General features: G+C 40.1%; 1 protein-coding gene across 2 annotated transcripts in view; it reads right to left on the reverse strand.

Annotated features, from left to right (window-relative positions):
* The window catches only part of plppr2a (phospholipid phosphatase related 2a), a 71,681-nt gene extending 48,545 nt beyond the window's left edge, over positions 1-23,136 (reverse strand). For both annotated transcript variants that reach the window (XM_072694047.1, XM_072694048.1), the window contains exons 1-2: positions 22,729-23,136; positions 15,410-15,537 (exon numbers count right to left, since the gene is read on the reverse strand). In XM_072694047.1, coding sequence (XP_072550148.1) covers positions 15,410-15,478 — 69 coding nt within the window. In that variant the 5' untranslated portion in view covers positions 15,479-15,537; positions 22,729-23,136. The remainder of the gene's footprint in view (positions 1-15,409; positions 15,538-22,728) is intronic.
* Between the last annotated feature and the right edge of the window lie 1,253 nt (positions 23,137-24,389).

Raw genomic sequence — 24,389 nt, forward strand, 5'->3', positions numbered from 1 at the left:
ATGAGACTTACTGAACTGTAAGAATGTTAACAATAATGCTAAGACTAACAGAAATCAGCAGGCTATGCTAGTCTTAACTGCTACAGTAATCTTATTACTAATAGCCTTATGGCTCCATCACTAAGAGGATTGTGAGTAAAAAGAACTGATGGTTTAATACAGTTTAGTACTGAAGGTTTCTCACAGAGACCTTTAGCAGTCTGGGAGATATTTGACGGCTAGCATTTTTTTGCTAGCATTGTCATTTTACATTTTCAACACCTTCAACTACAAGTTTAGTGTTCAAGTATTAACTTTAAAATGTCTTCCTATTCATTGACATTATCACAATGGACACTCCACTACTCCACAGGAAGAAACACACAGCCAACAACAGCTCATCACACTGAGTGAGTGTGTGCTATTTCAGGCTAGATTTGTTACACAATCAGATCTGATTCATTCTTCAGTTCCTACAGACACCAATACACCATTTCTAGTTCCGTCTCCTTTATGATTACAGCCAGGGCAGCTGCCAGGAATTTTGGGCCCCATTAAAAGATATTACACTAAGCCCCACAACTATAACAGTTCTGCCAAAATATAAATGTTTTAGGGCCCTTGTTAGTCACAGGCCCTTAGAATCGTCCTAACCCCTACCAAACCAACCCTCCCCCCCAATGACGGACCTGATTAGAACCTCTTGCTCTCGATCATACAGCTCATGAATTCTTGTTGCAATTGAGGCTCACAAGGGAAAGTGTGGCCACTTTGTCACTGTTTCTACTTGACTTTTTTTAGTTGCTGCTGGTTGATTTATCCATAGGTCTCCTGTGAGCCCCCTTATAGAGCAGTCTACTGTAACAAAAATAATACTTTAAAAGGCTTTATAATAAAAATTACATATTTAAAGACAGTGAGCACCAAATTTTTTTCAGGATGATCTTTGCCACTAACACGCATCAGTTACACTGAAAAGTATGTACATCACCCCCAGTTTTTGGAAAAGAGGGCTGCTACACAAACCAGGATTTGTAACCTTGGGGCAACCATGGCCTAAATGTTAGAGAAGAGGGTTTTACTGGTTCAATCCTGGATGGGTTGAGAGGAACAAAACAGTCAATGAAAGTGAAAGAAGGATGTAGACTGATGAATTTTACACAAATGTGACTACACAGCGTTATGCAGCGTTACGCAGTTCTTACGAGCGCTATCCTGCCCACCTCTACAAAGGTACTGTGCTGAGCTCAGTCTCATTCTCCCTATTACAAGCCTTACAAATCAGTGGATCATCGCAATCATTTTGAAGCTGTTATTTTAAAGTACAGTACTACATAGTATTGTATTGCATGAGCACACCATGAAAAGGTATCAGCAGGCCAATTAGGCCATAGAGTTGGGTGTGTAACATTGCATCTGGGCATTCTTCTCCCATGCCTTAGGTTTAGACAATAAATAATAACTTAGAATACTGCATACACGCCTTCCATGGCACATTGTAGGTAGTTAAATGTAGTTAAATGCAAGTGTAAACTTACTGAGTCCATACATTTTCAGTGTTGTTAGCTTTTTTTATGTAGTATTTACATATTTTCACTGTTTTGAAGAAAACCTTGTATCTCTAAAACGACAACTTTACAGGAAAAGGAACAAACCTTCCGAACCTCCAATGGAAGTCACCGTAAAAAGAGTTCTTTATCAAATCGGAACACAATGTACAGGAAAACCGCCTGATTTACATTACGTCAAAAACTGAAAACTGGTAACAGTTTAGATGCATGGCAATAATGTAAAAAAAAACTCATCTAATCTCATTTACTTATGAGCTCCAATGCAGTACTGACTGACTAGACTGTAAGTCTAAAATCTGCACTTTTGACGAAATTCCTCTGCTTGTTTGAAAACTGCTACAGAAGCCAGAAATAATGAACGTGAAATTACAACGTGTCGGGTTAATTATTACTGTCGCATGATGGAAAGACCATCATAACCGTCCCCCGAATTAAGCCGCATTGATGAATACAGCAGTGATGTGTCACAAGCATGCTGTAAATCTCTCCAGCATTTCGGTTTGGTTTCTCTTTTCTCTGCCCTCTTTAATGGAGCGTGGCTCCCTCAGGTGCACTCGTGTATCGGGGCTGTGTTAGAGCCTCGCTCGCTCAAAAAGCACTTCTGTGTTTTCAGCATTGCTGTTGTCGGTCGAGGGCACAGCATTGGGGCCTGCCATCAAAAATATGTCATCCATTAAGAGCTCTGAGACAACCTCTCCAACACATATATATATATATATATATATACACACACACACACACACCCATACATACATTGTACAGAATTCAATAACTAACACATACCAGCGCACATACACTTACACCAAGCTGCCAGTTTATTAGATATAAGGCTACCTAGCATATCGTCTGTTGCTGCACAATTCGTCAGCCCTCCCACGGACCAGACACTGACCATTATTTGAGTTAGGCAATCAATACATATGTACACATAGGTACTACTTCTGTCTCTCTCTCTCTCTCTCTCTCTCTCTCTCTCTCTCTTTCTCTACTTCTGTCTATTTAATATAAATGGTTCATTCTGATGGCACCATGCCTGAAAGAATAAGGCAATAAATAAATATAGCTTTTTCCAGATTTTGAAATCTAATATTCTGTGATTAGATTTACAACAAAAAGGCAAGTTTGGGTTTGAAATATGTTCCTCTTCCATCATACTGGAAGATAAGTTCCATAACTGTGGCTCTGTTTCGCTCTGAAATGAGGCTGACGAGAAATCATCTGAAAAAAAAAATATTATAAATAAACAAGAAAAAAATGGAAGAAGAAAAGCTTAAATATTGCTTTATCGATGTTTCATTTGAGTTACAAATGGAGTTAAAAAAGAGTTATCACATAATAAAGTATTTTACATTGTAGCAACACTGTTATTCAAAGTAATACTGGGTCACTCTTTCATTATTAAATATTCACACTATGTAATAAGCAGTCATTTATCGTTCCTCATCAGAAATGTGGCTTTTTTTCATGTGCCATCTGCCTTTGTTTGATTCTCTCTCCCTCTCTCTCTATCTCTCATCTAGAGACTATTCAGTAAGAAGATTTGGTAGAGCAAAAATGACAATGTATTTGCACATTGGTGAATGTGTGTGTAAAGAGTGTGTGAATCAGACCCTCCTAATCAATCTGCAGGTGCCAATTCATCAATGCATTAATTTTGAAATGTGATTACTGTTTACAATTATCATTAATAAAGGATGTGCATTCATTTTTAGGGTCAAAGTCAAATTCTTGGAATATTTTCAAATATAAAGCCTGGTGTAGGCTGCATGCTTACCGCTACTGTGTAAAAGGTCCCCCCAGTCACCCTCAGTTATTGAGGGGTATTTTTGGAAAATAATAAACGTGCCTAATATTTAAACAATCACACTCAGTCTGATTATGGTGACTTAACTGAGTAATTTCTGAAAGAACTATCAAATCATTGTGAGACGAGGTCAGAGATTCAGCACTGCTGAGCAGGACAAGGAGAGAGTTCTGAAGAGCGAATGAAAGGACGAAATGAAAAGGATGAGCTTGAGAGAGATTTTTGGGAAAAGGGCTGGACAGGGTCTCTTCTCTTCTGTGGGAGGAAGAAAGGCACAGAGCGGAGGAGGAGGAGGAGGAGGAGGAGGAGGAGGAGGAGTATGGCTCCAGAGGAATGAGTGAAACCACAGAAGAGTGGCCAACAGAGAGAAGGAGAGAGAGAGAGGGAGTGAGGGGGAGAGAGTAGTATGCTGGCACAGGAAGGCCTTCATTTTGGTAGAACTGGACTGTGGTAAATTTATTTGGAAGCTCTTGGAAGTGTGTGTGTGTGTGTGTGTGTGTGTGTGTGTGTGTGTGTGTGTGTGTGTGTGTTTGTGTGTGTGTTTTTGGAATCTTTTGGAGACCATTCATTTATTCATTTATTTATGTGTAATATAAGGTATTCCATTTTTAACACCATTATCTCTAAAATGGTGACTTTACAGGAGGAGGCTCTTAACTCTGAATGGATGTTAATGTAAAATAAGAGTTTATTCCAAATCATTTAGAGCATTTCTATTGGTCTATTTATCCAGAATTATTGACACAGTGTGCAGAACCAGCTACAGGGTTCCTCAGCTACACAGTTCAGACCACTCCAGACCTTGATACATCTATTTAGACCCACAGCAAATGAAAGTGCTTTTTATCTGATTGAGGTTGTTCTGGTGGTCTACCAGGTATTGCATGGTTGTTTGGATTATCTAATAACTGTCAATCTGATGCAGTGGACTGGGATCCAGGCAGATCCAGGCATACTTTCATGGATCGGGCATTGGCTATTTTAAGTTCTGTTCCTTTGTTTTACCGCTGCATTCTAGTAGTAGTAGGACACAAATAGTGGACATTTTTCACAGCAGTGAAGCATTGAGGAGTGCTCTTGGAAGGACACAGAACTGTCTAAAGAGTTTGCAGTGGAGCTATTTTACAGTAGAACATGAAAACCCACCATAACATCTGTGGTTCTAGTGCTTTGACTGCGTTTGAACTAATTTTTCTCCAGACCTTTGTCTTTTTTTTGTTGTTTTTGTCCATGTTGCCTAACCCATGGGGAAAAACATCGATCAGCCATAACATTAATACCATCTGCCTAATATTGAGTATGTCCACCATGTGGACTACTGCATACCAGTAAAAAGCAGTAACTCTGCTGCTCTTCCACACTTAGGTTGCTGGAAATAAATCAGGGACATCTAAATGTTCTCCTAAGCTTTATCAATTCCTGAAGATTTAAATAAATCTTTGGGCCTTTTCCAATCTTGCAAGCATGGTGTAGGCTGTTTCTCAACCACCAGTGCAAATAGGATTGATGATTTAAAAAAAAAAATCACCATCAATGGGTAATAACTGTTTCTGTGAACATGTATGTACAAGTGTGTGTATGTGTATGCAAATGAGAGTGTGTGTGCATGTAATGAGATTAAAGAAGGGGTGAACTAAAGGACAGAACTGGATTTTGTCCTGTGATTCTTGGCTCGTTTATACAAAGCAGGTTATTGCATCAACATGTGTGTGTTCACTTGCAGGCAGTGTGGGTGTGTCTCTTTGTAAGATTTTTCTCTATTGTAGTTCAGTTCTTAAACCTCTTCATCAATGCATTCTCTCTCTCTCTCTCTCTCTCTCTCTCTCTCTCTCTCTCTCTCTCTCTCTCTCTATCTCTCTCTCTCTTCAATAAGAATGCACAGATGGAAACCAAAGAAACCATTATTCAGGGTTGCCCGGATGATCAAAGCACAGAGTGGTTTGTGTGTGTGTGTGTGTGTGTGTGTGTTTGTGTGGGAGTGTGTGCTCGTCTTCAGTTGAAAGGCTTCCTCACGGTGACAGGTGCGAGTGAACAAGTGTTAGTCACCGTCAGACGCCTGATATTTATAGGGACAAGAATGCCAGCCAAATACACACTGCGCAAGGTGTGTGATCCCGCGGCATGGTGCTAATGAGCCAGTATGAGCGTGTGTCCGTGCATGCGTGTGTGTTTCAGTGTTACTGCACATTGCATTTACTGATGCAAACAATTCTGGTGTACCAGGTTTGCTCACCGTAACAGTTTTCACTGTGAATGGAAAATGAATGTAAGAAATCAAAGCAGTGGAATGAATGAGCTCTGATTAAAGCACAGTGGTAGAGTGCCAACACACCACAGTGGACACAAGCGGTACTGCAGCATTAAAGTCCAAAAAATGCAAAATGTTCCAACAGCGCCCCCTACTGAAACACAATAAGTACAAAGGCCCTTTCCCCAACTCAGTAGTGTAACAGGAATGTGAATAATTAGCATAAATTATTTAATCTCACCCCCCCACCCCCCACCATATGCCTGCCTTTCTCTCACCTTATTTTCTGTCATTTCAAGAGGCATGTAAGGCTAGCGCTACCACAAACACATGTTTACTTGTTGAAATATTCAGCATATGTTTTATATAATCAACTGAATTATTACACATTTGATTTTGTTGATTTGTAAAAGCACTGCAATGGAAATGACTGCAGTATGAACACACACCTTGGGAAAAGGCAGCATTTCAACACTACAGAACTAAGATTCTATATTTATACTAACACTTTAGAAATCAAAGCCTATAAACCAATGAAAGAAAACGAAATGGAAATGAAAGATCTGCCTTACTTTGTGTGCCATTTCTATTTCCATTTCCTCTCGTATATCACCCCATCATCCTATACTAATAAAATATGTCATATAAACAAATAGAAATGCCTTATTTATTATAAGTGCTACAAATGTACGGTGACCAAAACAGACTGTACAGACATGTTACAGACTGTTAATATGTAAATACTCACTCTCAGAATTCAGAAAACAAGACAACATTTATGTTTTATAATAGACCAAAATGTTAAGCATGTTTGTTACTGTGCCCAATCAGTTATTGCCCGGGGGGTCATGGGTTTAAGTACTAAGCCATGCTGATTTGCCATCAGTGGTGGGAGCCTGAGAGAGCCCAATTAGGGCTCTCCGGGTGGGTAGATGGCACCCTCTCCCCTCATTACCCTAAAAGTGATCAAAAAGGGGGGCAGTGGTGGCTCAGCGGTTAGAGTGCCGGGATATCGATAACAGGGTTGTGGGTTCGATTCCTGGGCTCGGCAAGCTGCCACTGTTGGGTCCTTTACCCTCTCTGCTCCCCGGGCGCTGGAGTTGGCTGCCCACCGCTCTGGGTGTGTGTGTACTCACTGCCCCTAACACACAGGTGTGTTGGGGAGCTGGGGACCTGGTGCTTTCCTCTGAGCGCATTGGCTGTCTGGCAAGGCAGTTTGAAAAGAGGCAGTGTCTGGCTTTGCATGTGTCAGGTCCCTACCATCCTGTGTCGGAAGCATTGCTAGTTCTAGGGTAAGCTACAAACAGGTGGATTCATTGGCATTACCAAATTGGCAGAAAACGGTTAAAAATGTGTGATAAATAAAAAAATAAATCAAAATCCAATACGTGTCAATGCTGTATTAATAGTGTATTTTGTGTTTTTTAAATTCTTGGGAACATTCCCTGACAACAGGCTCACTTTTCAGGTCAATGTGGATTACTACTATAAAAAAGGGAGACAATGACCCTACCCACCCCCTCTATCCATCATTCCAGCTGCTGCCAATGGGCAGGAGACTTAAGGTCCCACTAGCTAGGAACAATGAGTACAAAAATAATGTATGCCTCTGCTGTGAACAAGGACATAATAAAAAAGGACAACAACCGTTTGTGTATTTGTATGTATTTGTGTGCCAGACAGACAAATACAAGTTTCTATTTCATGCTAATTTTAAGGGACAATAAAGTTTTCAAAATCTTTTACTGGTGATGTCACAAATTACCTAAAAGCAGCCGTGGTAAAAGGTATGTAACCTACTAAGCCGTACTTGGAAAATGATCACTATACTGTATGAATATAAAACATATTTGAGGTCCTTTATCAAAACCTGTCACGCCTCCACAGATTTTGCACTGAGCAGTTATCATACAGTCATTTCGAGTGCTCCTACACTGTTTTTGGTCTGTTTTTCTACTGCATCTTTGCATCTTTGCATCTTTTAGCTTTAAACTGCCACAGGGAAAGCAGAGCAGTTTGTTGTGCTCTGAGGCGAGGGGACATGGATGTCTGGCATAAATTTATGATGCATTTAACTAAAGCAACTGTAATTTATTTATTTTTAAAGGGCCCAGATCCTACATTTTATATTTTCCTTTGAGGTCCACTTACAACATTTCTCTGGTTTGACGTTTCAAAAATGGTCATTATTCATTTTACAATTTCCCAACGTCTCTTTATCTCTCAGAATTAACCAGAATGCATTGGTGATTGTGACTTTAAGACTGCTAGGAAGAAATGAGTTTCTTCAAAAAGCAAAGATATGTCAATGTATTGTTTTGTGACATCAGAGAAACAATGAATTTCAAAATGATATGTGATGCTCCGCCAACTGATAACAAGGAGAATAGCGTCTTTATCGTTGCTACTCCAGGCTCAGCACACTAGCACGCTTGTGAGAACTGTGTAATGCTGCATATCCCGCCTCCTATCTCCTATATCCTGCTCCTGTAAAATTACTCTGCCACCTCAGTCCACACACTTCTTTCACATTCTCTCAGCTTGTCAAATAACATATGTATAAAGCGTGTGCTTCAAGGGTGGCTCAAAGCAAATTACACTGCCTAAATGTAGGGGGAGACCAGGAGTGGAAAATGCCAATTCTCGCATACTGCTGCTTTAAAGCAAACACATAATAACAAATAACATCTCTAAAATCATGTTGATGTTTTTCCGACTTGTAACAGGAGGGAGTAGTGTCTCCATTGGTAGACTCTGGATTTAGTACGCCAGGCACGGCACTATGTAACTTTGGTGAAGTGGGCAGGGCAATGCTTGCAAGAACTCGGTATGGCTGCATTAAGTCATATTTGTGTAAAATCTCTGTGATATTACTCTACCGGGCAGTCCACAAGCACTGGACAGCTCCCTTAGCTTGTCCAATAATGCATGTGTAAAGTGTGTCCTTGAGGTTCCTTGAGGTTTGCATAAAGCAAATTACACTGCCCAACTGCAGGGGGAGCCCAGGAGCTGAGAATGCTAATTCTCTTCAACATACTTCTGCTTTAAAGAAACAGTATGTAGCATTGTAGCTTACAATAAGAGCTTCAAAATCATGTTGATGCTTCACTGACTTGTAATAGTGAAAATAACGTCTCTATCATTGCTACTTTGGACTCAGTACACCAGACGTACACACTATATAGCTTCGATGAAGTGGGCAGGACAGTGCTTGCAAGAACTGCATAATGCTGCATGATGAGTCATTTGTGTAAAAGCCAGTGGAATTACTCTACAGTCAGTCCAATGTTACCTTAACCTTTAGTGACAGCTCCCTCAGGTTGTCCAGCAATGCAGGTGAAAAGCATGTCCTTTAGGGATGGATGGAGCGTGAATTACAAGTTCTCAACTGTAATTCAGGAATAAGAAATACCAATTCTCACATAATGCTGCTTTAATTTACTAAATAATTTCCTATATGTTAAATTCAAGATGTTTGTTGTGAATGCTGAAATTCCAGATCCAGTCCAGCCCTACACAAAAGGAAGGTGCTTTAAATGGGCTTTGAGCGATACCACAGAACCATGTTTGTAATAGAGATGAGTGTAAGAAACATATTATAGAGCTAATGAACCTTCACTTGATGTAAATGTGCTTTACCAAGTTAAAAGGTTCTTCTTTATGAAATCCAAAGTGCTTATTCTATGGTATTACTCAAAGACCCAATTTGAAGAACCTTAATTTAGTGTAGTGGATTTTCTGAATTTCAGCATTCACAGCTAAAGTCTTGAATTTAAGGATGTGCATAAAAAATGATGTAGTATTAAAGCAGCATTATGTAGTATGTCTTGTTCCTGGGCTTTGTTTTAGGAGTGTACTGTTAATGTAAATGTAAATAAAGCAATGACTCGTTTGCTATAGGATCATTATTCAACCGGTGTCGGAGATCTACACCCCCACATGCGACATTGTTCCTTCTCTTTGTAGATGAGCGCATGTTAATCATACAGTCGTGAAAGGCAAAAATGGTGTGAATCCATGGCCCCACGGCACATTTGCCATGGCACAGAATGTGACAAAGAGGAAAAAACAGTATGTGTGCGTGTGTGTTATGCATGAAGAAACAGACAAATGGAGAATAAGGAAAGACTGAGGGAAAACTGAGCAAGATAAAATTGATGGACAGAGACGTCGGAGGGTGTACAGACAGACGGATGGCGAGAAATCCAGCTGATTGGTCTCCATAGTAACAGCAGTGAAGATGCAAGGATGGGAATGTGTGTGTGTTTTACTTCAGCCTCTGTGTGTTTGAGCTCTTGGATTTTTTTTCTTACTTTGGTGTTTTAATAATAAAATTCAATGAATAGCAATTTTTTATGTAAAATTCCTTCTAGTTTTATTGGACTGTAGTGCTTCTTAGACTTAGACATGGAAATTGTCTAAACTGTCAAAATCATTTTATCATTTAATCTCCAAAATATCTGACAAATACTGTTCTTCTGAATCTCTCAGTGAATCTCCTCTCTTTCATATAATAGCTTAATAAACCCTTGCATATGAATTCTCTGGAGTCTAAGAGCATTTTTGATCTTCTCAAATTTGTAGTCAGCACTCCGCAGATGCATATCCACTTCCTAAAGCAGTATCATGCAAGAACTGGTATTTTTTGCTCATGGGCTGCCCCTACAGTCGGAAAGTATAATTCATGTTTTAAGCCACCACTAAAAAACAGCTGTACACATGCATTTTTGGACAAGCTAAAAGATACAGAACCAGCACTGAAAGTGACAGAAGCACATGAACTAACAGGGTAGAGTAATATGACAGGATTTTACACAAATATGACTTGGGTTGTGAAACATTACACAGCACTCATGAGTGTTGTCCTGACAGCATTACCAAAGTTACTTAATGCAGTTCACAGCACGCTGAGCCCGGAATAGCTGCGACAGAGACGCTGTTCTCCTTATTACAGGTAAATGAAACATCGTCATAATTTTAAAGCTGCTATTTTAAGATAAAAATTCCACATGATGTTGCTTTAACTATACATGGAAATAGAAAACAAATTTTTATTTGGCTTTTCATATGGTTGAATACAATCCCAAAGTGATCAGATCACGGAAAAACATGGTGCAAGGTGTGACACAGCCTAACAAAGTGTTCATGTAGCCATAATATGCCAAGTAGGGCTAAGCACTACGGGAATATCATACTGTGATTGCAGTATTGCTACATACTTTGATACTGACTCGATGTAAAGTGACTGAACATTAATCTGCATTATTTGCTAAATTCTTCATTTTGTGTTATGTGAAGGTTTTGATTTATCACAACACCCACAGAACATCTGGAACATCTATGACTGCTCACTCAGAAAGCTGCACAAAGTAAAAAAAAAAAAAAGTGATTTAGCAGAGGACTCATTTGCATTTTACAGCCTTCTGTGATAACAGTAAGCAGAAGCATCAGAGGCAGCATCAGCAGTGCATCTTTCCTAAATGTCAGTTGGAACACATTGACTTTTGCAGAGTCCTCATTCTTATCTCACACACACAATGTACAATGTGTACTGCATAGTGATGCACTGATCTGAAGGTTGTGATTCAACTATAATGTATTAATGCAATCCTGATAAATCCTGATATATATATATATATATATGTATATAATTAAACAAAAATAATGAAAGAATAAATGGAGTAATGATCATACAACCTTAAAAATATACACTAGCTAGATATACTGTAAGAACAGAGCAGTTTGTAAGAGTAATGGAGCAGTGGGGGCCCGAGTGGTCCAGCAGAGTAAGGTGCTGTCTCTATGATCAGAGGATCGCTGGTCTGAAACCCAGTAAGGCTGCTTGCCATCGGCAGCTGAGGCCCAAGAGAGCACAATTGGCCTTGCTCTTGCCAGGGTGGGTAGATGGCGCTCTCTCCCCACATTGCTTCACTGCAGTGCTGGCCATCGCTGGTGGCTGGTGTGTCAAAGCCAGGTATGCAGAGCTTCCCTCCAGGCGCGTTGGTTGCCCGGTGATGTTGCATCAGCAGTCGGTCAAAAAATTAAAGATTTGACCGTGCATGCAATGGAGCAAATCACGTGCAAAGGGGGAAGAGTATGTACAGGTTGGGTAATTGACGGTCCAAATTGGAGAAGAAATGGGTCAAAAATATCAGATAAAAAAACACCAAAAAACATACACTATTGTGTACACAGTTCCTCCATTTACTGTGAATTTAGTGTGTTTTTACAAATAATTCCACCAAATGTACCAAAATATTTATAGAATTTCATACAACATGTCTTCAGAAACCCCACAGATGGTCCAATATGCAGTAAACCAGTTTAAAAACCACTGTCAATGTGAATTATCTAAACAAATTGTTATTCCTGCATTTCCCAGTAAGTAGAATAGTGTACCATTTCATCCCCCATGAACTCCTGACTCTTGTCTACCATCTCTGGCACTGTATGTACCTCCATTAGAGGCAGTATTCCTAGAGTCCAGGCAGACTTATCTCATGGATCTTTCTTTCTGTGTTTTAATCTGTCTATCTCTGCTTTGATCATACTAATATCAACTTTATCTATAACCTCATTTGAGCTGGAATACTACAGTCTGGTGATTACTGTGATTTATTACAGTATTATTGAAAACCTTGACTTTTATTAAACCATTATAAACAGACATTTATCTGACAGCATCTTTAAAACCACTTTGCAAATTATTATTTTTGGTGAAGCAGGTTTTAGAGCTATTAACACCTTCTTTTTATTTGTTTTTTACTTTAACCTAAAATGTCATTATGAATAAATGTATTAATTGACCGCCTCATTACCCTGTAATGTACTTTAGTTAAATAATTCTTTATAAATAAAATCCTACAATGTAATTCAGCTCAAATAATACTTATGACTGTATGTCCATGATCCAGATTAGGGTGGATTCATCTTTAGCATTTTTTGTCATTTGGAATCTTGGCCTGTAATTCTGTGAAATGTCCTTGGGACTATGCTTGATGTCTCTACTGATTTTGTACCCAATTCACCGCTGACTAGCCTGGTGCTCTATCCGTTGTGCTTCCACCACACTAAGTAAGAACTGCATCCTAACTCTGGTGAAATGCGTGTGTGTGTCTGGTTTGTGTGTGTGTAAATGGCTGTTTCGTGTCTGCGGATAGATTCGAGCACTCTCAAACACATAAGCATGTTTGATCCCAGCCACCGGCTCTCACTAAAACCTCCCGCAGACAGTGAAACCCCCTCATGCTTCAACAGCTGCGCGCCAACTTGCTCCTCCAAACTCGGACCGACAGAGGAGGCGAGGGGAGAGATATAACACATTCAGTGCTCATAGTGATAAGCACTGCTGAAATATTTACTCCTGCTGCAAAGACACTGATGTACACTTTGGTTTCTGCAGCTCGGAGGATCCAAAGCTAGTCAGTCTGCTCGTTCTGCAGTCAGCACTCCCATGACATACTGCCTTGTGTTAATAATTCACAATTACAGCATATAAATGACTCAGCATTTCATGGGAAGTAAATACAAATTGTCGCATTCGATCAGGCTGAAAGTGCAGCCCTGTCAAATGAACACTTTGAGTTTACTCAAAGTTATGCCACGGAATCTAAACTACACACAAAAGTATTGGGACACCTGCTCATTCATTGTTGCTTCTGAAATCAAGGGTATTAAATAAGCGTTTACCCTGCTTTTGTTGGAGTAACTGCCTCTACAGTCCAGGCAAGAAGGCTTTCTACTAGAAGATTTCATTGCATTCACCGACAAGAGCGTTTGTGAGGTCAGGATGGTGGATGATCACCACCCCACATCATCTTAAAATAAAGTGCCTAATAATTTGTCAAGTCAAGTCAAGTCAAGTCAAGTGGGTTTTATTGTCATTTCAACTACATACAGAGTACACAGTGAAACGAAACAACGTTCCTCCAGGACCATGGTGCAACATAGACAGTGCATACAAGACACAAGTGCAACACAAACAAACAAGTGCGGACAGACAACACAACACAGTACAGACCAGAGAATAATAATAATGACGGTAGTGTGCAAATTGTGCAATGTGCAATAAATAGAGTCCAGTGAGGTAGTAAAGTTATTAGTGCAAATGCTTGTGCAAAAAATGAGGTGGCGCATGACATTACTGCTTAAGACACAATGGTTTGAGTCTGCCCATTCTTGTTGTCCCTTTAGAGCCACCACATGAATTACCACTCACTCAATTTGACTCGCATAGCCCCTCAGATAATAATGCACAGATCTGATTGGCTGAGTAGCATCACCTGTGATATTAACAACACATACGATTGGTCTGTGAGTTTCCTTCCTGGACTGCTAAACCTGTACCGTAAAGGCTAGAAAAGCTACATTGTTTAAAAAAATCTGTTATTACTTCTCAACAGTTTCTCAGCTATAGGTTCAGGTCCAGATATTACAGCAACTGGGTCCGGTCCCGGTTCACAGTCCACATATTAGTGAGCTCTGGTTTGCATGTAAAGGCTGGTGGCAGACAGTGGTTCAGATTGTGCTGTGTTTAAACCCTAACTGTTAGACAGTGGTGTTGTAGTCAGATCTCGCTGTTCTAAACTTTTCCTTTACTCAGATTTTATACATATGATGTTTTATTTCTTATACTTATACTATGGCAGTTTTCCTCAAATTTATAATATCACAATATACTGAAATGTAATCTGTATCATATCACCAGGTTCTTGCAAGATACATTGCTGAATGGCATATATGACTTGGTGATCAGTTATGTTGCATGGGTTCACAGCTGAAACCAACTGATTCTGCAGAGTTTAAGAGGTTAATTCATCCAAACACCTAAAGCAGATCCATGACTGGTCATGATACTTAAAGCCCACAATAAAACATTCAGCTCATCTCCATCATAAACAGCTGAGAATTGTATTGTATTGTGAATATTAATCAGCAATTGATATACTGGGGAGACTTAGCTTACAGAAAGCTCTGTAGAAACAGAATGTAAGGTAGGGCTGGATAAAGGTTGTGATGATCATGGATGATAAATGGACATTACATTTAGGACTGGCAGTGTTGACTTAACACTCGCAGTGTAAACACTGGCAAATTCACTGTTTACATGCATAGATGCCAGAATGGCCATTGTTCCCTATCATGCGGATGTATCTGTGCATCCTGCATTTTCAATTGTTCATTGAGATATGAGGATATCTCTTTTTTAATCAGCTGTAACTCCATAATCAGACATGTATGCATGCTATAAAATTCAAATGCCTTATTTATTTGCCACTGTGTTGGTAAAATTTCTTGTTTTTTATTCAGACAACCTACATAAAGTGACAAATTTCTAATAAGAAAGCTTATAATTATGTATTTATTTGTGTCTATTTATTTACACACCCTGTATGGTACAAATACAAACCAGAGAAAAAAAACAGAGGAAAACCAAGGGTCATATTCACGCACAAACATTGCGCAAATATAAATGTCAATTGCTACATTTTGCCTGTACTGCAATCCTACCCAGACTACAGAGTGCTGTGTCCTTCTAACAGCATCATTTTCAGTACTTTTCTTAAAGTGCCACTCATTAACTGTAGAGAGATCAGTCTGGCAGTGTGGTACTGACTTTCTAAGTGCTGTTGATTGTGCCTGGCTCAACCTGCAAAATTATCACCAAGGTTTTAAATAAATGGACACAATCACTGTATAATCATCTCTACTAAAAGGTCCCGTAGTGCAGCTTAGTTCCTCAGGAAAGAAAAGAAGTCAGGGCTCAAAACTGAAAGGCCAGTTTCAGGACACAGTCTGCTGACTCACCTCCACGAACAGGAAGCAGGGTAGGATGGAGGTACTGTTCTTCACTCCAGGCTTCTCCTCGGCTGCCATGTTGGCTCTTTCTTGTTATTCCTCTCTTTGTCTTCTTTTTTTTCTCCTACTTCTCACACCTGAAGGAAAAAGGACAGATAGATTAGACTAAGGCCAACTCACATAATAATAATAATAATATTAATTACACTGTCTGAACTGTCAAGCATCATTGCTAAATATCTCTGTACATCCCTTATTCATATAGACCTTCGCATTTTAAGAATGTCTGATTACATCTCATGCAAATTGCCGTGAATTGCTGAGTGAACTGAAGAAGAAGTGACTAAAGAAACCTATGTTAGGCTCATGCTTGCAGCTTAACGGACCTTAACTACTTAAGTGTCAGATTCCTCCTAGTTAAACACACAGCTTACATTTCATCTGGCTAAGACAAATGAAATGTGACAGATGAGACAACAGCTAAAAAGACCCATTGGTTTTAGTCCAGCTCACTGGTGCTTTTCCATGCCTACACTCTTCAAACCAAACTGAAAAATTCATATTTTCATTTTTGTGACATGAAATGTATGATAATGAGAATAATAATAATAATAATAATAAGTAGGGATGCACCGATACCACTTTTTCCCCGATACCAGATTACCAATACCGATACCAACTGTTGACTGACTTAAATACTCGATAGACGGCCATAAATCCTGATACTTTTTCATAGGTTGTACTTTTTATATATGATCCCAAATAAGACATAATAAGCTTGAAAGAACAGCATTTACTAGTTGAGTAACTGCACATTTAAAAAGTTTCAGAGCTATGAATTTTTTTTTTAAAAAGTCACAATGCAGAAACACACACAAGTAGGGGAGCATAATCTTGCAAAGCTTCACCAACCAGCTTTTTTATTGGTGTTTAGCAGTGACAAAATGTGTAAAAATGAACTTCAATGTGTGCCCTTTAAACATGCTGCTTAAACTCAACTTTTGGTTAAGTCTGGCTGACAGAAAGCTCATTTATAAACATTTAGATGAGAATGATCAAGCGGCTGCTGCTGAAAGTACAGAAAGCTGAATTTAAAGTTTTTTTTCCCCATGGTTTTGGATCTGTATCTCACTCGTTAAGCCAGCCTTTGCCTAACTAGCTCGGCTACAGCTCCACCGAGTATCAGACATCTCAGTTCAGCTTCTGCTGACTAACTGCTGAGCCACAGACACAAGTGTAGAGAATAAAAACTCGTGTCTAACAGAGCAAAGTCAAGCAAAATCAAGGAAGGCTTCGATAAGTTAACTTGCAGACTAAACACCACAGCACAGACTGTGTTCCAGCTAACTGAGTCTCAAATTACACACGTTTAAAGGATAAAGACCATTCACTCGACTGCAGGAGTGTTTTCAACTGTTTTCAGGAACACTGACTAGATTCATCCTTGCTCACAACTATGATTGGCTCATTGTTTTCCCCACCTGTTTTCAGAGCATGACATCACTAATCAGTTGGCACCCACAGCACCTCCACTCTGTGGCTCTCTTAAATGCACATGGGAGAATGAGCTTATTCAGCTGTGTAAGAGACAGACATGGAAGTCTAAAACATCAGACACGTGATGATTTTGAAATACTGTCCTCAATGTGAGTTACCAGCAACATTTGTAAATACTGCGGTATACCGTTATACCACCCAAGCCTATTCTCCTATTCTCATAACATAAAGTCTTCCGTTTTTCTGGTGCCATAGAATGGAAAACTGTATTTACCTTAGCATAGTTGAATATTAAGACTGTGGTACATGAACGTGACATGCCGTGAACCTCAAACACTGATGTCTCTTTACTGAAAATGTACAGCCTACCCAGGAAAAGCCCTAAAGACACAACAGCCACTTCAGAAGAACATGGTGTTGTTGATATGTGTTGTTAGTTTATGAGATCATTTTTCCTCAGAATGTGCATCAGTAAAACTGGATAGTACGCACATCACTGCCAAGCTGGGAAAACTGGTTGCTACACAAATCAGGCCTCATGAAAGCCGCTTTTTCTGTGCCAGTGTCCGCAAAAGAAGGGCTCAAAAGCAATATGCGACAATGTGAAAGCCAGCTACAAACGAAGGTAAGTGAATATCTGCTTGGAATATATCTTGGAGGGGGGGTTGCGTTTATAAATGGCATCATGTACAATATATTTTGGTTTTTTATTAGTATCTGGCTTTTTTTTTACAAGAATTTCCAAAGAATAAAGTAAAGTCAATTAATTCAAAATATATCATGTACTGCATAAATATTCACCCCTGGCCTGACTGGCATAAACCAACAGAGGTCCAGACAGTTGGTGCTAGTAGTCTCACAGGTTGTGAAAAGGAGATCAGTGCATTTAACTGCCAGGTGAAATGTCAAGGGACAGGGCTTGCTGCATGTATAAATAAGCAGGCACACCAGTCAGTTGTAACAGGGAACATCGTGGGATGTTCTAGAGCCGCTGTACTGAAGGTGTACAGAGAATGGACTTCTCACACATTAAGTCCCTGAGGGGACCATTAAGTCCTGACGATATCAGAGGTGCCCCACGGGCCACTGATGCCAAAGGGAAAAAAACGACTCCCACTGTGGATCAGTTAACCTCTATAATCAACAGCTTCCGTCACTCAATACAGTCTATATACGTCCATGACGTCTCGCTAGTGTCATCTGATTAGGTACGTAGACGTGATATTCTGGTATGACTGTGTGTAAATATTTATTTTAATAAACTGACATTAAAAAAAATATTTTAAAATAACATTGAACATTTTACGGTCAAACAGGGTTAGCAGGCTTATCATATTGCATGAAGCTGTAGTTCCACCTTAAAATGGCGCTGCGGTTACACTCTGTAACTTCTGCACCATTTAAGGCGGATTAGCAAATTCCAAGCATATAGTTGGAATAAAGCTGGTTGTTGGGTAACTGGCGAAATTATATATCCTAATTTTTGACCGCACTGACCGGGGACCAGCCGGTTAGGACCTCCAATGAATTATTTCATATGCTCTACTGTTAATCCTACCACATGGCCACCCAAATGACCGCTTGATAACAGGCAGAGGCTAAATGTTCTGCCTTCCAGGCCTTCACCTGATGTGTGAACCTGCAAAAGGGGCAGTACTTCAACATCTGTTCCCAAAACAACTACAAATACTACCTTCATTCACGCTGCTGGATGTGTCCACTGCCTGAATATGGACGCAAATGTTCTCGTTCTCTGTTTATTAGTCTATTATTCCTTACGGGAGGTCTCTGTGACAGCTACAACATGTTCCCGCTTCACCACTCAAGAGGACTGTGTTCTAAAAAGCTGGAGAGCCTCTTTTCATGCCTTATTTATTTACCCTTCCCAAAGCCCTGATCGCCCAACCACACAGAAGAAGACATACGGAAGGCTAAAAGACTAATCTTTCTTGAACACTTTTAAAAATAGGTCCCTGTTTGGTTATTGACTTCTACATGCAATTAAACAAGTCTAGAAAGCAACAAATTGGTATTAGAGATAGCACATTGATATTAGGGAAGCACCAACATTGATATCTTTAAATATTAACTAATACTAATAAGCTAATAAGAAAGAAGTAAAATTATGTTTTGATGAGTTTTCACCTGTTTCTGAAATTTGCTTTAGGTTTTTTCTCTATGCTATCTAAATATTGTCTCACAGATGGACATTTGTTGGTGTCTTTTAGGTCAGATTTGTCCCATCATAGTTTCTTTCTACGTTTTAGAACTCAACATTCTCTCAGCACAGAAAGACACCTCACACTTTTCTCATTTGTCTCCAAAATATCCTAAAATTAAATGTAGGGCTGCACAATCATCATATTATCTCAGCATCATTATCGCAATGTGCACATGCACAATAGTCACATCGCAGGACATGCAAATGTCTTGTGCTCTTTTTTTTTCTTTTTCGCTGCCTGATACAAAAGGTCAGATCATATCAGCCCACTATCATTTTTTTTTACTCCAATATTGGCTACACAGAGGGCTACACTTCTATTAGAATAGAATAACCACACCAGTTTGTATAGAAGTCCCTGTATTTACTAATAATAGTAATATTTTATAATATAACATAATTTCCTAGTAATGTGTCTATTGTTTAATAAGCCTTTCTTATTATCATGACATGCTGAATCACTGACTTCTGGTAAAATGTGGTGAAAATTCCTTTGTTTTTTAATATTGCAATACATATAGCAGGATATGTATTGCAGCATATTTTCCTGTGGAGCCCTAGTTAAGATAAGATAAGATAATCCTTAATAAAATAAGTTAAACGCTAACATCCCAAACTGACTGGCAACCCAGAAAAAGAATCGCCTGATCTTCGAGTTGTACTTTGAAGGTCTGAAGGGAAAGGTAAGGCATAAACAGTATGTTCTTTCTGCATGCCTTTCTTAAGCTTGCCAGGACCAATCATCCATTTGCCAAATGCGACAGACTACACTCAATTATTACACACTGATTCAACTCAAACATGAACACAGTTGATTCAGTTGATCTAACAAAGAAAGGTTTGTAGCTTTTACTTAAGGGCGTTCTAGTTGGGATTATTTGAAAATATATAGAAAATTTGTTTCATAATTTCTTTTTAAGTTGATTTGATTTTGCTATCGTGTTTTTAGTGCTGCCTAATTAGATAAGTGCAGCAGATTATCAATAGAAATCACTGTACTGAGTGTGGGACAGTATTTGAATAGCAGTTTTTAAAGACTTTTACTCATGCTCCTAGATAGTGGTCTGCTTGTGGAGCCCCCCCCCCCCCTTTGTGTGGTGAATGATGGAAGAAAGGAAAGAGAAGGGGTTTGAGGGCCAGGAGAAGGATTTAGGGGTGTGGTCCTTCTCCAAAAACTCCACTTTGTCCATTCTTGCGCTAATGCAAGGTTATGCATTCATGTTTTATATCATGTTTTATTTACTAATGCCCCAAATCATTTTTTAATGATAATTTTATGACAATTTCTTACTTTGACTCTTTTTGTATAACTACTCAACTCATAGCTTCTTTTTTAGGAACCAAAAGTGGTTATTACAACAGTACAGTAACGAAGAAGCTAGAGGCAAATAAAATAGAGGCAAAAAATTAGCTGAGGCTAAAAAATTGCCACATATCATGGCGGCAGTAAGTCTGGAGAACCACAAATGCGGTTTGGTAAAAACATCAGTCTGCATTATTTTCATCGAGCGTAAATGCCTTAATAAACCCGAAGAGCATTTGTGATTGATCAGGGTGCTCATAAAACAATTAATCATTTAAGGACTGGTTAGATGCTCATTTGCATATTAGTGACTGCAGAAAAATCTGTATTGTTGAGGGTGATAACAGTCGACATGCCCTGAAGCCCTAGCTTACATAAAGTCAGTACCATGGAGAGTGAAAGGTCGCAATACGGGTTGTGATGATGACCAATAATACACTATATGGACAAAAGTATTGGGATATCTGGTAATTATCTGTTGCAGTAATTGTCTCTATTTTCCACAGAATTCTGAAGCATTGCTGTAAGGATTTGATTGCATTCAGCGACAAAAGCATCAGTGAGGGCAGAATGTTGGATGATCACCACCCCACTTCAGCCCCAAATCCCCAGCTCTTCCCAAAAGTAGTGGATGGAGCACCACCATCATTATAGAGAACACAATTCCACTGCTCCACCGCCCAATGCTCTGGGGCTTCAGACCCCTCTTGCCCATGCCTGGCATTAGGCATGGTGCCAATAGGTTCATGTTTATCTGCTCCAGAGCATCCTATTCTATTGGCAATACTTCTCTGTGTCTGTGTGTGTGTGTGCATCTGCACAGTTGTGTCAGAAACGAGTACAACTTAAAGGAGCTAAATGCGTGTCCGCAGACATTTTGTACTTAAGTATAGTAGCAATTACTTACGTATGTCCCCTGTTATTAGTTAAATTAATAAAGATTATAATAGTGAAAAAAATCAACAACACAACTGCTTTCAGACCAACTCATCACTCTCTCTTTCAATCCCTATCTCTCTCTGTCTGCCCAGATGGGTTTCTATCTAATCTAGTCCTGGTCTGAATAGAGGTGCCGCCGATCTAATGAATCCGCTCCATCCATCAGGGGGTCCACAAAGACTGACTGACACCACGCAGCTATACCAACTAACCCACGCATCTTCTCATCTCTGTCAAGGCAGAAAGATGGATGAAAAAGGAAGGCGAAGAAGAAAGGCAGGGTCAATCAGAGACGGTTAGGGAGACGGACAAAGAGGAGAGCCACATGTCGGAACTCCTGAGAACCTGCTGAACCAATAGGCTAATGCTGAAGGCCACGTTTACTGAAGCTAACACCCCTCTGTATTACTGCCACTATTACAGCTGCGTACATGTCCAGCTCACACAGAAAGGTGTGTGGAAGGACGTACCTCTTCAATCTTTCACACTGTCAATTTCGCACTCTTCCTGTCCTCCCCTGACCTCTCTCACTCCACTCCAGCTTTCTATCCTTCTTCTTTCTGTCAAACTCAATGAGGAAGGTGCCGGCTCGAGCTTGTAATCTTCTTGTTGCTGTACTGCGGCTGCAAAGTCCCTGGATTGGATCTTATAAGTGTGTGTGTGTGTGTGTGTGGCACTACTGCTTTGGCTTTTGATTTGTAATTGTCGTGTCTGGCACTGGCCAGGAAACTCGGCCCTAGCAACACACACACACAGAAAGAGAGAGAGAGAGAGAGAGAGAGAGAGAGAGATACATATGCACAGACAAACCCAGTATGACAGTCCCAGCTATTAATAGAGGTATATGAGAGAGAGAGAAAGACAGAGAGAGAAAGAGAGAGAGAGAGACAGACAGAGAGAGGGAGAGAGAGAGATTTTTTTACAGGTTAATTAGAACTAGTGTTTGGGGAATACCATGTATTACCTCTCTCTCTCTCTTTCTCTCTCTCTCTCTTTCCCAATCTATTTTCTCTCTCTCTTGCTCACCCCCGTCTGTCTATCTGTCCATATGCCTATATGTCTATTTATCTACCAATCCTTTGATCTATCTATTTTTCTACTGCTGCTTGGACCTGCCTTGGACACTGCCAGTTTACCTTAACACACACACACACACACACACACACACACAAATGCATGCACCCAAGCCTTGCACAGTACACAGATGGCCGCCTCTCATTATGATCACCACACACTAGCACAAAGCAAACGGTCACTGAACAGCTGCATAGTGCACACACTCACACTCACACACAAACACACACACACACACACACACACACACACACACACACAGACAGACAGACAGAGATCCATAGCCTCCCTCACCTCACATATACTGCCGTGGAGACGGATTCCTATGCAGTAGCCATGGTGGTGAAGCTTCAACGTTGCCTTCAGCTCCAGCACTGAACTAGTCTCTCTCTCTCTCTCTCTCTCTGTTTCCCTCGCTCCTCTCCTCCTCTGCTCTGCCCACACGGACTGCTCTCTGAGGGTGCTCCCTTGACAGAAAGATGCGCGCGAGTCCCCTTCCCTCGCTTCATGCAGAACAGCCACACAAACGCGTGCGCACGCACGCACACACACACTCAGGCACGCACGCACACGCACACACACACACACATACACCGCTGTGCGCAGGCTAGTCCCTCCTTAATGAGCCTCTCCAGACGGCGGCAGATGAATTGGGAAAAGTGCCACCTCTTCTGCTGCAGAGGATAGAGAGGAGTGTGTGTATGTGTGTGTATGTGTGTGTATGTGTGTGTAAGAGTGGGTGAGAAGCTGAGGGCAGGGCATGGGCGGACCTCATTTGTATTCAAAGCCAGCCAGCCAGCCCTTCTCACACACAGGTAGCCTACACTGGGAAAAGTGATGCATTGAACCAACGTGATTTAAAAGTGTATCAAATAAAAATAACTATTACTAAAATTAATAAAGGAATAAAATAGTGCAAATAACTGGTTTCTCCCTTTTTGCTTCCTTTAAATCTGATGAATGGACCAATAGAAAGGTTCCAAAATCTTTCTACACTTTTAACATTACAAACCTCCTTTAACAGGGAGAACAGCATCTCTATTGCTGCTACTCCAGACTCGGCACGCTGCTAACTGCATCATGTAACTTGGCAGAAAGGCTCGTGAGAACTGCATAATGTTATCTAACGTCCCCTTCTCGTAAAATACAGTAATCACAGGAATAAAACTGATCCGGTATCTCTCAGAAGTCCAGAAATGCATGTAAGCAAAGCTCTCATGGGCAAGTGTGCTCATTCGGCAGTCAGCTTTCTAATGCCGCCAGGCAGTTGTTTCCAGTGACACAAAAGCAAGCTCTTGATACTGAAAACTGAAGATCAAATTACTGTTTAAAATATATATTTTAAATAACTGATCAAATCTGACGAAAATCTCATGAATAGTTTGTGGCGTTTGGCTCAACAATGCACAAAATACCTGATTTTTCAGCTTGTTCTGGCTAATGCACTTGTGCAGGGTGGGCTTTCCCACTAGCATGTGGACCCCGCTCCACTTGCAGCGTAATTAGCAAGATATTTGGCCTTTTTTGTTAAAAGACAGGGCTTTATCCATAAACAGAGACCATATTAAGCTACACAGCGATAATACTCCGATCAGCCATAAAATTAATACCACTGACAAGTGAAGTGAAAAGCCTTGTCTTTATCTATAGTGGAATCAGTCAATGGGTGGGACCTATTGGGCAGCAAGTGAACAGTCAGTTCTGGAAGGTGATGATGTGTTAAAAGCAGGAAAAGTGGACAAGCATAAGAATCTGAGCCATTTTGTGATGGGCCAAATTGTGTGAGCCATTTCTGGGCCAAATTGTGATGGCTTGATGACTGGGTCAGAGCATCCCCAAAACATATGGCAGTTTTTTTTGTTTGTTTTTTTTGTGTTTTTTTTTTTTTTTTTTTTTTGGGGGGGGGGGGGGTTGTGGTATGCAGTGGTATGCAATATGGTATGCAATAACAACCA

Source organism: Salminus brasiliensis, chromosome 12 (genome assembly GCF_030463535.1).
Source record: "Salminus brasiliensis chromosome 12, fSalBra1.hap2, whole genome shotgun sequence".
Lineage (NCBI taxonomy): Eukaryota > Metazoa > Chordata > Actinopteri > Characiformes > Bryconidae > Salminus > Salminus brasiliensis.